The sequence below is a fragment of the Phascolarctos cinereus genome, unplaced genomic scaffold, assembly GCF_003287225.1.
Source record: "Phascolarctos cinereus isolate Bilbo 61053 unplaced genomic scaffold, phaCin_HiC Scaffold_726;HRSCAF=1367, whole genome shotgun sequence".
Classification (NCBI taxonomy): Eukaryota; Metazoa; Chordata; class Mammalia; order Diprotodontia; family Phascolarctidae; genus Phascolarctos; species Phascolarctos cinereus.
Genome location: NW_027556098.1, coordinates 299,559,980 through 299,573,450, shown reverse-complemented (window position 1 = coordinate 299,573,450; position 13,471 = coordinate 299,559,980). Strand labels below are relative to the sequence as shown.

Here is a 13,471-nt window from a genome sequence, read left to right as displayed (position 1 = left end):
GAGGTGACAGGGGTGGAGGCATTTCCAGCATGAGAAAGTTACTGAAGTAGAGGTAGAAAAGTAGTGTGGGGAGTCAGAAGTTGACTTGAAGTGAGTCTAGAACCACATATGTTTTCTATCAAAGCAGGAAGGAAGCATGTCCCTCGTCTTCAAAGCTCTGGCACCAACTCTGTCTCTGAGTTATCATTCTTCCCAGTGAGGAAAATTTTGCTCTTAAAAGTCTCAAGATTTTGAAATTCAGGTGTTTTACACACACACACACACACACACACACACACACCACACACACACACACAGCTGCAAAGATATGTGTGTATATATATGTATTATATAGGCATTAGTAATTGCTGTACTCTTGTGAATTTAACAGAGAATTCTATTTTGTAGGAAAAGTTCAAATTTCTTATCTGTAAAAATGGGAGTTAGACTAGGTGATCTCTGAGGTTTCTCCCTGCTCAAAATCCTATGCTCCTATGATTAGGTCATGGGCTTTAATCTGTGTATGCTGGAGCCAGCTCACAAGGGAGCCATTATTAAATTTTCAGTGTGAGCATTTATACCTCAGAAACCAGTGAAAACTACAAATTTAGGGCTTGACTTATTGTTTAGACTTAAGAAAGTGATGGAGTAAATCTTAATAATGCAAATTAAACTTTAAAATGTGTTGTGTATGTATGTACATATGTGTGTATGTATTGTGTGTGTATATATATGTATGCATGCATATACACACACACACACATTTGAGTGTGTGTATATATTATATATAAAAGAGTCAGTTGTTAAACATTTACCAGCACACCCTTGGATTGAATTCTTTCAGTTAGTTAACCATATCTTTACTTGGATCATGGTGCCATAATCTAGGTGGCACATGGCCTGGAGTCTCTGCTGTTGGGAAAGCTGAAGGTGGCAGATTGCTTGAGATCAGGAGTTCTGAGTTACAGTGGGTTAAGGCCATTGAATGTCTATACTGAGTCCAACACCTGGTCAGTCAGTGGGAGTGGGGAGTGACCAAGCTGCTTCAGGAGGGGCAAACTGGCCTAGGTTGTGAATAGAGAAGGTCAAAGCCTCTGTACAGATTGATTAGCGGTGGGATCAGGCCTGTGAGTGGCCATTATACTTCTGGCTTGATGCAGTTTTAAAACAAGAAGGAAAAAAAAGAACCCTGATCTAGAACAATTTTGGCTACATAGAAGGAGCTTCTAAATATTGGCTGACTTTTGAAAAGGAAAGGTTTAACTGAGCAGAACCAGAAGAGGTAGGATTATAGAATTTATTGAACTGTATGTATTTCTTTTTGAGTGAAAAATTATCTTAGATATCATAGACCTGGTATTTTTAAAAGTCACCATATTCCAAATAGGATGTTATATGTAGTGAAAGATTGTTATTTCTCATTGAAATGACCAGTTCCTTGAGATGATTTAGACTCAGAATTTTTTGAGTCCTTAAAAATATTGGAAAAATGTGAATACTCTAATGAAAAAAACCAGTTAGAACTAAAAATGAGTATATAGAGGATTTATGAGAGATTCTAAGGTAAATAGTATTAATAGATGAATTAACTTAACCCACAGATTAAGTTAATTTATATTCAGGGTAAAAATTACCTTCTTTCATTGGTATAAGATAAATTCTTTTGAAGATGAAGAATATGCATGTTTTGCCTTAATGAGACTATGCTAGCTTTTTTGGTATAATGGCACAAGAAGGAAAAAAAAAAACAAGAAATATTTTCAAGATAAAATGTTGCCCAGCAGAATACAGTATTTATACTATCTCAACATCTCAGACATTGTTTGCATTGTTCTGAGCCTATGGTCAAACTGTCATTTTTGCTGAAAAATGGATAAGCCATATACTTAGATTTGGAAAGAGATCAAGGTATGGCCAAATGCAAATGGGACTGTACAGCACTATGCTTTGTGTAGTAAGAGCCTTTTGTGGTATCTTTGCACCACAAATAGTGACTTCGCTAGAATGTAATTTAATTAAACTTAAAACATTCATTAATCATGTTCAAGTACTTGCTAGATGCAAGGCAATGCATTTTCAAAGATCAATAATTGGTGGTCCCTGCCTTCAAGAAGCTTGTTTTCTGCTTAAAAAACCAAACAAATAATGAAAATATGAGAGGGAATACGTGCATAGGACAAGTATAGGATACTTTAAGATGTCTGAAGACAGATTACCTCCAATTGCAGTATATGGGGGTGTGAGAGTGTGTGTGTGTGTGTGTGTGTGTGTGTATATGTGTGTGTGTGTGTGTGTGTGTGTGTTCACATGTTGGTAGTGGAGGGGAAGCTGAGGGAGGAAGAGACAGATTGCTGAGGGAGGTAGCATTTGATCTGGAACTTGAATGAAAGGATTTGAACAGGCAGAGATTACAGCGTGAGTTTTAAGATCATACGTTTTTGGAATAAGGGATGATATGAGTTTAGACTGTAAGGAATATGGGAAGAGCAGGATAAGTTCAAGGAACAGTGAGTAGTCCAGTTTAACAGGACCATGCAAGGGAACTACATGAGATAAAGCTGAAAAGCAAAGTTGAAGAGTTCTGGACTAAGAATTTGGATGACTTGTGTTTCAAATCCTACCACTGGCACTTAATAATTGAACGACTGTGAGCAAATCACTTAATTGGACGAGTTTCATTTTCTTCATCTATAAAAGGGGGGACAGTTGTGGCCATAGTATTCATAGTGACCCTGAGAAAATCAAACAAGATTATGGATGTGTACAGCATGTTCACTATATGCATGTGAGGGCTCTGCAAACTTGAAACGTTCTATGTAAATGCCAATTATTTCTTTTAGGAATTCTATAAGATGGTTTTGATCCAAATTCTATCTTATTTTTAAAAATTTGCAGTGTGCCGCAGAAAAACCATTAAAAATGGACACTCAAAAGTGTTTGGGAAGTGTGTATCTTAGAGATGGGGTAAAGGGGGCAAAAAGCAGAATTCTGAGAAATAGGAGAATCAGTAGCTCAAGAATAACTGGCTTGTTATCTGTTATCTGTACGTGTTGTGCATGTGTGTACACTTGGAAATATTAGACTTTTTTATGCTTAAAATAGAATGTTAATTTTCTTAAGCTGTTAGCTTGTTGCAGACTAATATTATTTTATTTTTTCATTTCCAGGAACATCTTGAAAACAATTGCTCTAGGCCAGATGCTGTCCTTGTGTATCTGTGGGACAGCTGTCACCAGCCAGTATTTGGCAGACAAGTACAAAGTGAACACTCCTATGCTTCAGAGTTTTATCAACTATTGTTTACTGTTTTTCATTTATACAACAATGTTGGCATTTCGACCAGGTGTGTAAAACAGGCCCTATCTTTCGGATACTAAGGTCCTTGACTACTTTGCTGCTACCTCACCCCATCCAATCATTTTGTGGCTCCCCATCTCCTAAAGTCTAAACTCCTTTAACTGACATTCAAGGCCTTCTACAACCTAGCCTCAATTACTTTTCCAGCCATAACTGCTACTACTCACCTTCAAATACTATATGCTTCACTCAAACTGTAGTTTTCTCCATTTGTTGAGCACGTCTTGAATTTTCCAGTTCTTACAAGAATATAGAGGAGAAAGGAATTCTCTTTCTGTGAGATCAGGGAAGCTTCTATGGGAGATCTGGCAATTGATATGGGTATCAAATAATAGGTAGTATTTCAAATGATGTTCAGAGGTGAGAGGGAAGAGGATTTTAGGAAAGGGAACAATGTGAACAAAAGTCTGAAGTTTGTCTGGAGTGGGAGATGCATGAAAGAGAAAAAGGCCAGAAAGGCAGGCTGGGGTGAATTGTGGAGGATCTTTAATGCAATGCTAAGGAGTTTCTGCAGATGATGGGGAACCATTAAAATTTTTGATTTGGGGAATAACATGAACTAAATGTGCTTTACAAAGATTACCGTGGTAGTAGTATGTAGGATGGGTTTCATGGGATGGGAAGTACAGGTGAAAGGTTGTGAGGTTCAGAGTTTGAACTAGGGCAGGGGTTCTTAACATTTTTTTAATGTCATCAATCTCTTTGGCAGTCTGGTGATACCTAATAACCCTTTATCTTAGAAGAACGTTTTTAAGTGCATGAAATGAAACACTTGGGGTTCTAAAGGAAACCAATTATATTGAAATAGCTATCAAAATGTTATCAAAACAAGTTCAGGGACCCAGGTTAAGAATCCCATAGATGTATAGAGAGAAGTTAGAAGGCTATTACAATAGTCTAGCTGAGAGGTAAGTCATTAATCAGGATTTGAACTAGAGTGAAAATGAAAAAGGGATGCATTCAAGAACCATGACAAAAGAAGAAATAGATGGTTTTTGATTTTACACTATTAACTAAAGAAGTAACATTTCATTTATGATTAACATATATGCCAAATCTTTCTCTGATGAGGTACCGAGAACCTTTTGCACATCCTGAAAGGAAAATGGTGGAAGTACATCTTCTTGGGACTAGCTGATGTGGAGGCTAATTACCTGATTGTCAGAGCTTACCAGTATACTACCCTCACGAGTGTCCAGGTAAGCTGAATCTCCTTTTCCATTTTAGATTTTAGAACTTCAAGTGAATCATTGCATTTAGTGTCAGTGACCAGACTGTGTTGGAGATTGCTCATTGGGGAAAAAAAGAAAACCAAATCCAAACAAACTCTCTATATAGGTGAATACTGTCAGTTTTTCATGGAGCATATGCTATCATGAGTAATGTTTCCAGGAATTAGTGAAAACGTGCTCAAGCTAATCAGTGACAAAACTGTTAACACTAGGGCTCGTTACTACATCAACAACTCAAACAGTCATAAACATTTGACTAGTGGGGAATGCTGTGCTGATGAGAACAACTGTTTTACCGAATGCTCAAACACAACATATAGGAAGCAAAAAGATTCATAGATCCTACGCTGCAGGCAGATAGAGATTTGAGAATGAGAATGAGAGAACCTAGACAGAAGAAGTAGTCTGAGTTTCTTGAATTCAAAGATTAATCTTTCAGCATGAGCCAAATAGGCTTCTGTGGGCCAGTCTGGAAAGCTACTCATCATTTATAACATTGCTTCTGTGGGCAAATGCATTCCAGGTTTCAAACAACTAATTTAGAAATGACATTTTGGAAAAGGACGTGTTTTGGAATTCGAGTGTTTACTGCATCTGGAGTCTCCACATAGTGAGAGTTTATGACTAAATGTACCAGAGTATGAAGCAGACACAAATGAGATAGTATTTGTAAAGTGCTTAGCTCAGTGCCTGGCACATAGTAGGCACTTAATAAATGCTTATTCCCTTCCAATTTACCCCAGAAAAGTCAGTGAAGGGGGTTTTCAATATGGACTGAAGTGACTACGGAAAGCCAATTAAAAAAAATAGAGCTAGAGCTGGATTCCACCATAACAGCAATAATTATAGTTGACATCTATGTGTTGCTTTAAAATTTGCATACCCAGTAAGTAATCGCAAAGTCTTTACTTGAAAAACTCTAGTCAAGAGAAACCCAATACTGCCTCGGGCAGCCCTCTTCATTTTTCACAGTATTTATTGGAACTTTTTCCCTGATGTTGAGCTAAAATATGTCTTCCCTATAATTTCCACCCATTCATCCTAGTTTTGCCCTCTAGAGCAAAACAGAACTAGTCCAATCCCTTTTTTTTTTGTTATAGCCTTTCACATTAAAAAATTTTTTATTTCATCAAATTTTCCCAATTTTTAACAATAATAAAAAAGCAATTTGAGTTCCAAATTTTCTCCCTTCCTCCTGCCCCATTCCCTCCTTGAGAAGGCAAGCTATTTGATATCAATTGCCCATGTTATTAAGTTTCCTATGAAGTCTTCTCTTTTCCATGCTAAACATCTCCAGTTTTTTTAATCATCCTCTGAAAGGGATGGTTTAGAGTTACTATACTAGTATAGTTGTAAGTTTGATTGTCTTCCTCTGGACACCTTTGAGTTTTTCAATATCCCTTCTAAAAAAGGTGCTTAAAACTAAAATAAAATAAAACCCCCCACACTCCAAATGTGGTCTAGGGAAGTACTGGTACCTTCATCATTCTAGAACTTATGCTAATCAGAATACTACACTCTGATAATAAAGAGAGGAGGATTTGTGTTGGGAAATAATGGGAACCAGAGTTGATAGGTAGGGTGGCTCTGGATCATAGAAATTGTGTTCCTTCTCTGCACCATTTGACCCCCTACCTAAACCTCCATTGCCAAGAGTTTTCTTGTTTTATTCAGGTTTTTTAAATGAGGAAAGTCACCACTACTTTTAGTAACTTGTTGAGCTGAGTGTGTCTGTAGCCCAGTTCAGCATTCTCAAAGTGTGGACTGAGTACTTGTGAAGGTCCCTGGGACCCTTTTAGAGGGTCCTTAAGGTCAAAACTGTTTTCATGATAACACTAAGGTGTTTTAATTTCGAATACAGCCAATATCTATAGCTGCAACCCACATAAAAGCTTTTTGGGCTCCTCAATAATTTTTAAGAGTATAAAGTGGTCTGAGACCAAATGTTTAAGAACTAGTGTTCTAGTGTAACTTTTCAAATGAGTCTGAAGGACATAAATAACCTAAAGAGTAACCATAGGAGGGCAACCAGAGTGATGAAGGGCCTTAAGTCCATGTCATCTGAGGATTAGTTGAAGGAACTGAGGATAATTATCCTGGAGAAGAAAAGGCTAAGGGGAGACGTGGTAACCGTCTTCAAGTATTTAAAGGGATGTCATATGGGAGGGGAGTTAGATTTGTTCTGTTGAGTCCCAGGGGCTTGAACCTAGGAGCAACAGGTAGAAATTGTGAAGAAGAAGAGGTAGGCTTGATGTCAGGAAAAACTTCCTAACAATGATCTGCCACAAAGTGGAATGGCCACATTGGTAGATTCCTCCTTACTGGAGCTCTTCAAATGAAGGTTGGATTGGATATGTTATTACAGGGACTTCTTTCAACTATGAATGGCACTAGAAGGCCACTGATGTCCCTTGTGACTCTAAAGTTCTGTGGGTCTCTGACGATATGGAGACCCTAAGGGAAGGATGAGGACCACAGTCATTTAATGTCTTCCTTAGAATACGTAACTGTTCCTGATTTTTTCAGAGTGAGAGTATCGCTTAATAACTTCAGTACCTAAATTGCTGTTGTGAAGCTCAAATGAGATAACAAGTGCTTTGTAACCTTTAAAGCCCTTTGTAAATGTTAGATACTTAGAAGGATCTGTAAATGTCAGAAGACTCTGTCAAGCCAGAATGCTATGGAGATTTTTCACCAGTAGCAGATTCCAACCTATCTTAGATGCTAAACGACCTGTCCAGAATCATGTAACTATTAATAAGTGTCAGAGGCCAGAGCTGAGCCCAGATCTGCCTGATTTCAGACATAGCACTATAATTAGCCTGTCCCAGCACTATAATTAGTCTTCCTTCCTTCCTTATTCTTTCTTTCCTTCTCTCTTTCTCATTCTTTTTTCTCCTTCCTTCCTCCCTTCCTCCCTTCCTTCCTATCTCCCTCCCTTCCTTCCTTCCATCCTTCCTTCCTTCCTTCTCTCTCTCTTTCTTTTTTCTCCTTCCTCCCTTCCTTCCTTCCTATCTCCCTCCCTTCCTTCCTTCCATCCTTCCTTCTCTCTTTCTTTTTTCTCCTTCCTTCCTTCCTTCTCTCTCTTTCTTTTTTCTCCTTCCTTCCTTCCTTCCTTCCTTCCTTCCTTCTTCCTTCCTTCCTTCCTTCCTTCCTTCTTCCTTCCTTCCTTCCTTCCTTCCTCTTTCTTTCCTTCTCTCTCTTTCTTCTCCTTCCTTCCTTCCTTCCTTCCTTCTTCCTTCCTTCCTTCCTTCCTTCCTTCCTTCCTTCCTTCCTTCTTCTTTCTTCTCTTCCTCCTAATTCTCCTCATCTTCTTCCTCCTCGTCCTCCTAATCCTCCTCCATCTTCTCCTCTGACCCATTTTGGCAGCATAACCCTGAGCAGGTCATTTAAAGTTGCTCTAGGCAGCTCTCTGTCTGCAAGTTGTAGGTGCTGCCTGATTTTCAAGGTAAAGGAAATTTCTTTACCTGGGGGTCCTCTATACTAATCGCAGGCCCAGTCCCTATCCCTGTTATTTTTCTGAGAGATTTTTGGGAGCTAGCATTCCCAGTTGGTTTGTATGATTAGAAACGAAATGATAAATTTGGAGCAAAATATTTCCATTTTCCAGAACCAAGAGGAAAAAGGTCAGTATTTAAGAAGTTTCATTTGCTACGGTTCTATAGAGTTGTTGTTTCCTTTGGGTAACAGTACTATTTCGCATTTGAGGTTCTTTCCCATATCTTTCATTGGTACCTATTCAGTACTGTTCCACACCAAAGACATTATTTAATTTTGAAATATAGAAGTTAGGTCTTCAATATAAAAAATAAAGTCTATTTGAAAAGAATAAGCTTAGGTGATTTCTGTTTGTAGGACTTTATCCAGGCTTACACCAAAATAGAGAGACTCAAAGGATCTGAACAGCCAACCAAGAAGTATTTATTGAGCTTAATAATGTCTGGGGTTGCTCAGGACGCAGAGAGCTTAGAACTTATTGGAGTATTAATTCTGAAAGACAGGGACAATGCCTTAGGACAATTTTCTATCTGTCTCCCCCCAGGGACTAGCACAATGCTCTGTACGTAGAAGGTACTGAATGAATTATTGAATACAGAAGAAATATAAAGCATAGCCCCTGCCCTTAAGGTGCTTAGAATTAATTGAATTTAGTATCTTTTCTTAGTGCAGTCAGAGAATAGGGTGGAAAAAGGCAACCACCAGTTAGTTTAAAGGAAGAAAGGAGATTGGTAGTGCTTGGAAAATTCTGACTTTCTTATTAACAGTTTTTCTAATAACATTATTAGCATGTGAGACTCTCAGTTTTTAAAGACAGAAGAATATAATATAAGCATAGATTGACATACAACTAGATGTAAAAGTAAATCATAAATAAGTGCATATCTAAGACCCAGGAATGAAAGTAAAAGTACACATAAAAGGTGCCTCTTCTAAGTCAGCACTAGGCTACATTGCCCATGTTATCATTGCTAAGCAACATTGACCTTTCCAGTGGGTTGGTTCAAAAGTGCTTAATTGGGGGCAGTGAAAGAGATAACTCCTTTCAATATCAACCAAAGGATTATTATGCCTGAACTATTTAATTATTATTGAGGGATGGGAGAGGGGGAGATTCTTTGTCAGTGAAAGAATGCTCCAAATCACTAATAATTAGAGAAATGCAAGTTAAAATAAATCTGAGGTTCTACTTCGCATCCACCAGAGTAGCAAAGATTCCAAAAAAATGGAAATGACATGTTGTTGGAGGGGCTATGGGAAAATAGGCACACTAATGAATTATTGGTTCAGCCAATTTGGAATGGTGACTTAGTCTAGCCGTTCTAGAAAGTGATTTGAAACTATGATACCACTACTAGGCCTGTGCTGTAAAGAGATCAAAGAAAGTGGAAAAGGACCCTATGTACAACCATTTTCATAGCAGCTTTCTCTATTATAGCAAAGAACTGGAAACAAAAAGGATGTTCATCAATTAGGGAATGACTAAACAAATTATGGTATATTAATATAGTTGATTGTTATTGCACTATAAAAGATAATTAAAGGTATGGTAACTTCAAAAGATATGTATGAACTGGATCAGAATGAATTGAAGGAGAATAATTTATAAAATAACACCAACATTGTAAAAACAACAACTTTGAAAGACTGAAGTACTTTGATTGTTATAATAATCAACCATGGTTCCAGAGGATTGATGATGAAGCTACCTACTTCCTGACAGAGAAGTGATAGAATCAGGGTACAGAATAAGACATATATTTAAAAACACTATGTATGTGGAAATTTATTTTTCTTGACTATACATATTTGTTACAAAGGTTTTGGTTTTCTTTTTTCTCAATAGGAGGGTAGAGATTGGGAAGAGGGGGAAGGGTACTAGGGATAGGGTTGCCGTCTCCCCAAATAAATAAAAATGTCAATAAAACATGTTTTTGAAAAGCAGAGAAGAGAACTGAAAGGAAGCTGGAAAGAATCACGAAGAAGACAGTTTTGGAAGTAGCATGTTGAACTTAATATATATTTAAGAAAAGCAAGCTGTAAATAATAGAAATTTGCAATTCCATGTACAATGCCTTTTTTAAAAATTCTGCTATGTATATAGAAGTGTTCATTTTGGTTGATTTTTTAAGTTCAGCATAGAAAAATTTTTATTTTAAAGTTTGCTCTATCCTATCCACATACCTCCTTTCCCTGCCAAAATAAAAAAGGGGGAAAAAAAAGAGCGTTGGCTCTAGAGTCAAAGGACCTGGCTTTAAATACCATCTCTGGTGCTTATTACTCTGTGACCTTGGACAAATCACTTAACTTCTCTGGGTCTCAGTTTTCTCTTCTAAAATGAGAAGAATGGACTAGATGGTTTTTCAGCTCTATATCTAGGATTCTGTGACTCACAGCCAGGAGACCTAGATTTGAATTTTCCCTCAGAAACCTCTGATGATATAATTAATAACTTATGTAATCATGAGCAGTGCCTCAGTAAAATAAAAAAAATTCTTAGAGTATATACTTTTTGGAGTTGTTGTGAGGAAAGTACTTGAAAACCTTGAAGCATGAACCACAAGAACTGATGCATATGAGGAATTCAGAGAAATGTGGGAATACTTGTGTGAACTGATGCAGAGGAGAGTGAGCAGGACCAGGAAAGTGACATAGACAATGATTACTGCATTCGTAAAGGAAAAGAATGCAAAAATGAAATCAATTCTGTCCATCTATAATGACCAATCTTGGCACCAGAGGAGAGACCCTAACGCATCTCCCCCCCCTTTCCTTGGAAAATCAGCAGTTGTGGTGATATTTTAACTTATCCATGCACGCTGTCACTTGGCATTGCATAGTCGTTTTTCTTGATTAAAAGAAAAGGCTTGCTAAATGGCGAAAGGGAAGGGAATAAGCATTTGTGCAGCGCCAGTGCTTTTACAAATATTATCTCTTTTGATCCTTATAACCACACTGTGTGATAGGTGCTATTCTTATCCTCATTTTACAGTTGAGAAAACTGAGACAAACAGAGGTTAAGTGACTTGATCAAGATCAAGATCAACACAGAGCGTTAGTAGCAGGTGAAATGCTTTATAAATATTTTCTTATTTTATCTGCACAACAATCCTGGGAGGTAAGTCTTATCTCCATTTTTCAGTTGAGGAAATGGAGGCAAACAGAAGTTAAATGACTTGCCCAACCTGAGGTTGGGTTTGAACCAAAGTCTTCCAAACTCCAGGCGCAGAGCTCTATCCACTGTACCACCTAGCTGCCTCTCACCAGCTCAGTAAAGGTAGCCTATCTGGACATAATTATGCTTTAAAAACAAAAGGCATCAACAAAACTTCAAAAAGAAAACCCTGAAAGGCTATAGAAATATGAGTTGTTCTGATCATCAACCTGCCAGTATCAGTGTAGGATGGAAGAGAGTGAATGGGACCATTAGCTGTTGTGGATTCTGTTGGGATGGGTGAGTTGATGGATTAGTGTTGGCCCTCTGTGCATCAGACCCATTTCATCACTCCCCTAGCACTGATCCAGGCTAGTTTAACAGCAGATTGTTCCTCTCCATGTGAACAGCTTTTGGACTGCTTTGGGATTCCAGTTCTGATGGCCCTTTCGTGGTTTGTTCTTCATGCAAGATACAGAGTGATCCATTATATTGCTGTGGCTGTCTGTCTTTTGGGAGTAGGGACAATGGTTGGTGCTGACATATCGGCTGGGAGAGATAACAGTTCAGGTAAGATTTTCTTTCTCAGCCCGAGGCATTGCCTCATAGATACTTTAGGAGACATTTTAACTTAAAATAATGATAATTAAGGCACACAGACACCAGATAGACTCCTTGGGTAAATTTACAATTGTGTTTTCCAGTTCATTTTCTCCTAGTTTATATTGCGAAGCTGCTTTTGGAAAGTGTTGAGAGAAGTACACAATTTCCTTAATTTAATAACAAAGGAATATGGTCAGTAGGATAATGTGGAAAAACCCCTGGGCTGGGAATGAAGAGATCTGGATGCCAGACACGGCATTAGCCGTCTGAGATCTTAGACAGGTCTCTCCATCCCTCTGAACCTCAGTTTTTTCATCTGTATAATGCAGAGCTGGGACAAGATGATTTCTAGTTTTTCTTAGCTCTATACAATTCTAAATGTTTAGGTGCCCTTAGATAGTCCCTCTATCTCTTTTTTGACGTTACATTTTTCCTTACCTGCTTTGGGAAAGAACAGTCTTCATTATTTCCCTTCATTTGCTTGTATTAACCCTCCTCTTTTTTTTTTTTCAGCTAGGCAATGGGGGTAAGTGACTTGCCCAGGGTCACATAGCTAGTAAGTGTTATGTGTCTGAGGCCGTATTTGAACTCAGATCCTCCTGAATCCAGGGCCGTTGCTGTATCCACTACGCCACTTCACTACCCCCAACCCTCCTCTTCTTGAAGCTCCAAAATTTAAATTAATTTCCTGAGTATCTATGGCAGACTCTGCGTTTGCTATGAATTTTTTTATTTTAAAAGATAATATGAAAAAGAAATCTACACAGTAACTATCATATATTTAAAAGGAATAGCAAGTTGAATGTAATAGATTTGCAGTTTCATGTGTGATCACCTTTTTTTTAATTATACTATGTCATGGAAATACTTGTTTTATTCCATAAATTAAAAATAAATAATTTTTTTAAAAAAGGTAATATGTATTCACTGGGTGACCTCTCTTTAGATCTTATTGCAGATAAAAAACTGTCCATTGTCTCAAAATTCAGGTGAAAAATGAAACTGAGGCAGAGTATGCATTTTACTTATACGCCCCACCGCCCCCCAACATCTGCTTGGAGTTAAAACTGAGAGAAGTATTGAAAAAATACTTTCCTTCCCTGTGATTTTTGGAAACTGACACGGTCTGTCTATGTTTGGTAGCACCATTATTTTTGGAAAACCTGACCCTCCTGGGTATTCTACATTGAGCCTCATCTTCCTGGTGACTAATGAAAGTCTAAGGGTAGGAAGAAATATAAAAAAAATTCATAGCCAGATCGCCACAGATAGCATCATCCTTCAAGCTGCAGTCTTACATTCCATAGACTTTCAACCTTTAAAATCTTGAGATACATCTTCCAGAGTGTCTAATGGTATTCACAGTGGTGGTGGGTGGGCAGCATGGCACAGGGGACAGAGAACAGACTTAGAGACAAGAAAACCTGGGTTTTCTGGGCCTATCTCTGACCTTACTGGTTATGTGACCCTGAGTAAGTAATTTAACCTCTCAGTGACCCAGAAAACTCTCCAAGACTCTAAATTGCTGACCTTCACTGGCACGAGGTATGCCTGTCTAGGAGTTAGGCCAATAAAATCACAAGTCCATTCCTTATCCCTAGCCATGGCCATGAACAGCAAGCAACTAGCTTGTCCCACACTACTCTCC

The 13,471-nt window shown here is 38.0% G+C and overlaps 1 protein-coding gene across 1 annotated transcript in view; it reads left to right on the top strand.

Annotated features, from left to right (window-relative positions):
• SLC35F2 (solute carrier family 35 member F2) overlaps positions 1-13,471 on the top strand; it is a 73,399-nt gene that overhangs the window by 41,460 nt on the left and 18,468 nt on the right. Inside the window, exons 2-4 of the mRNA XM_020996174.2 lie at positions 3,147-3,322; positions 4,408-4,535; positions 11,631-11,790. Of these exons, the coding sequence (XP_020851833.1) occupies positions 3,147-3,322; positions 4,408-4,535; positions 11,631-11,790 (464 nt within the window). The remainder of the gene's footprint in view (positions 1-3,146; positions 3,323-4,407; positions 4,536-11,630; positions 11,791-13,471) is intronic.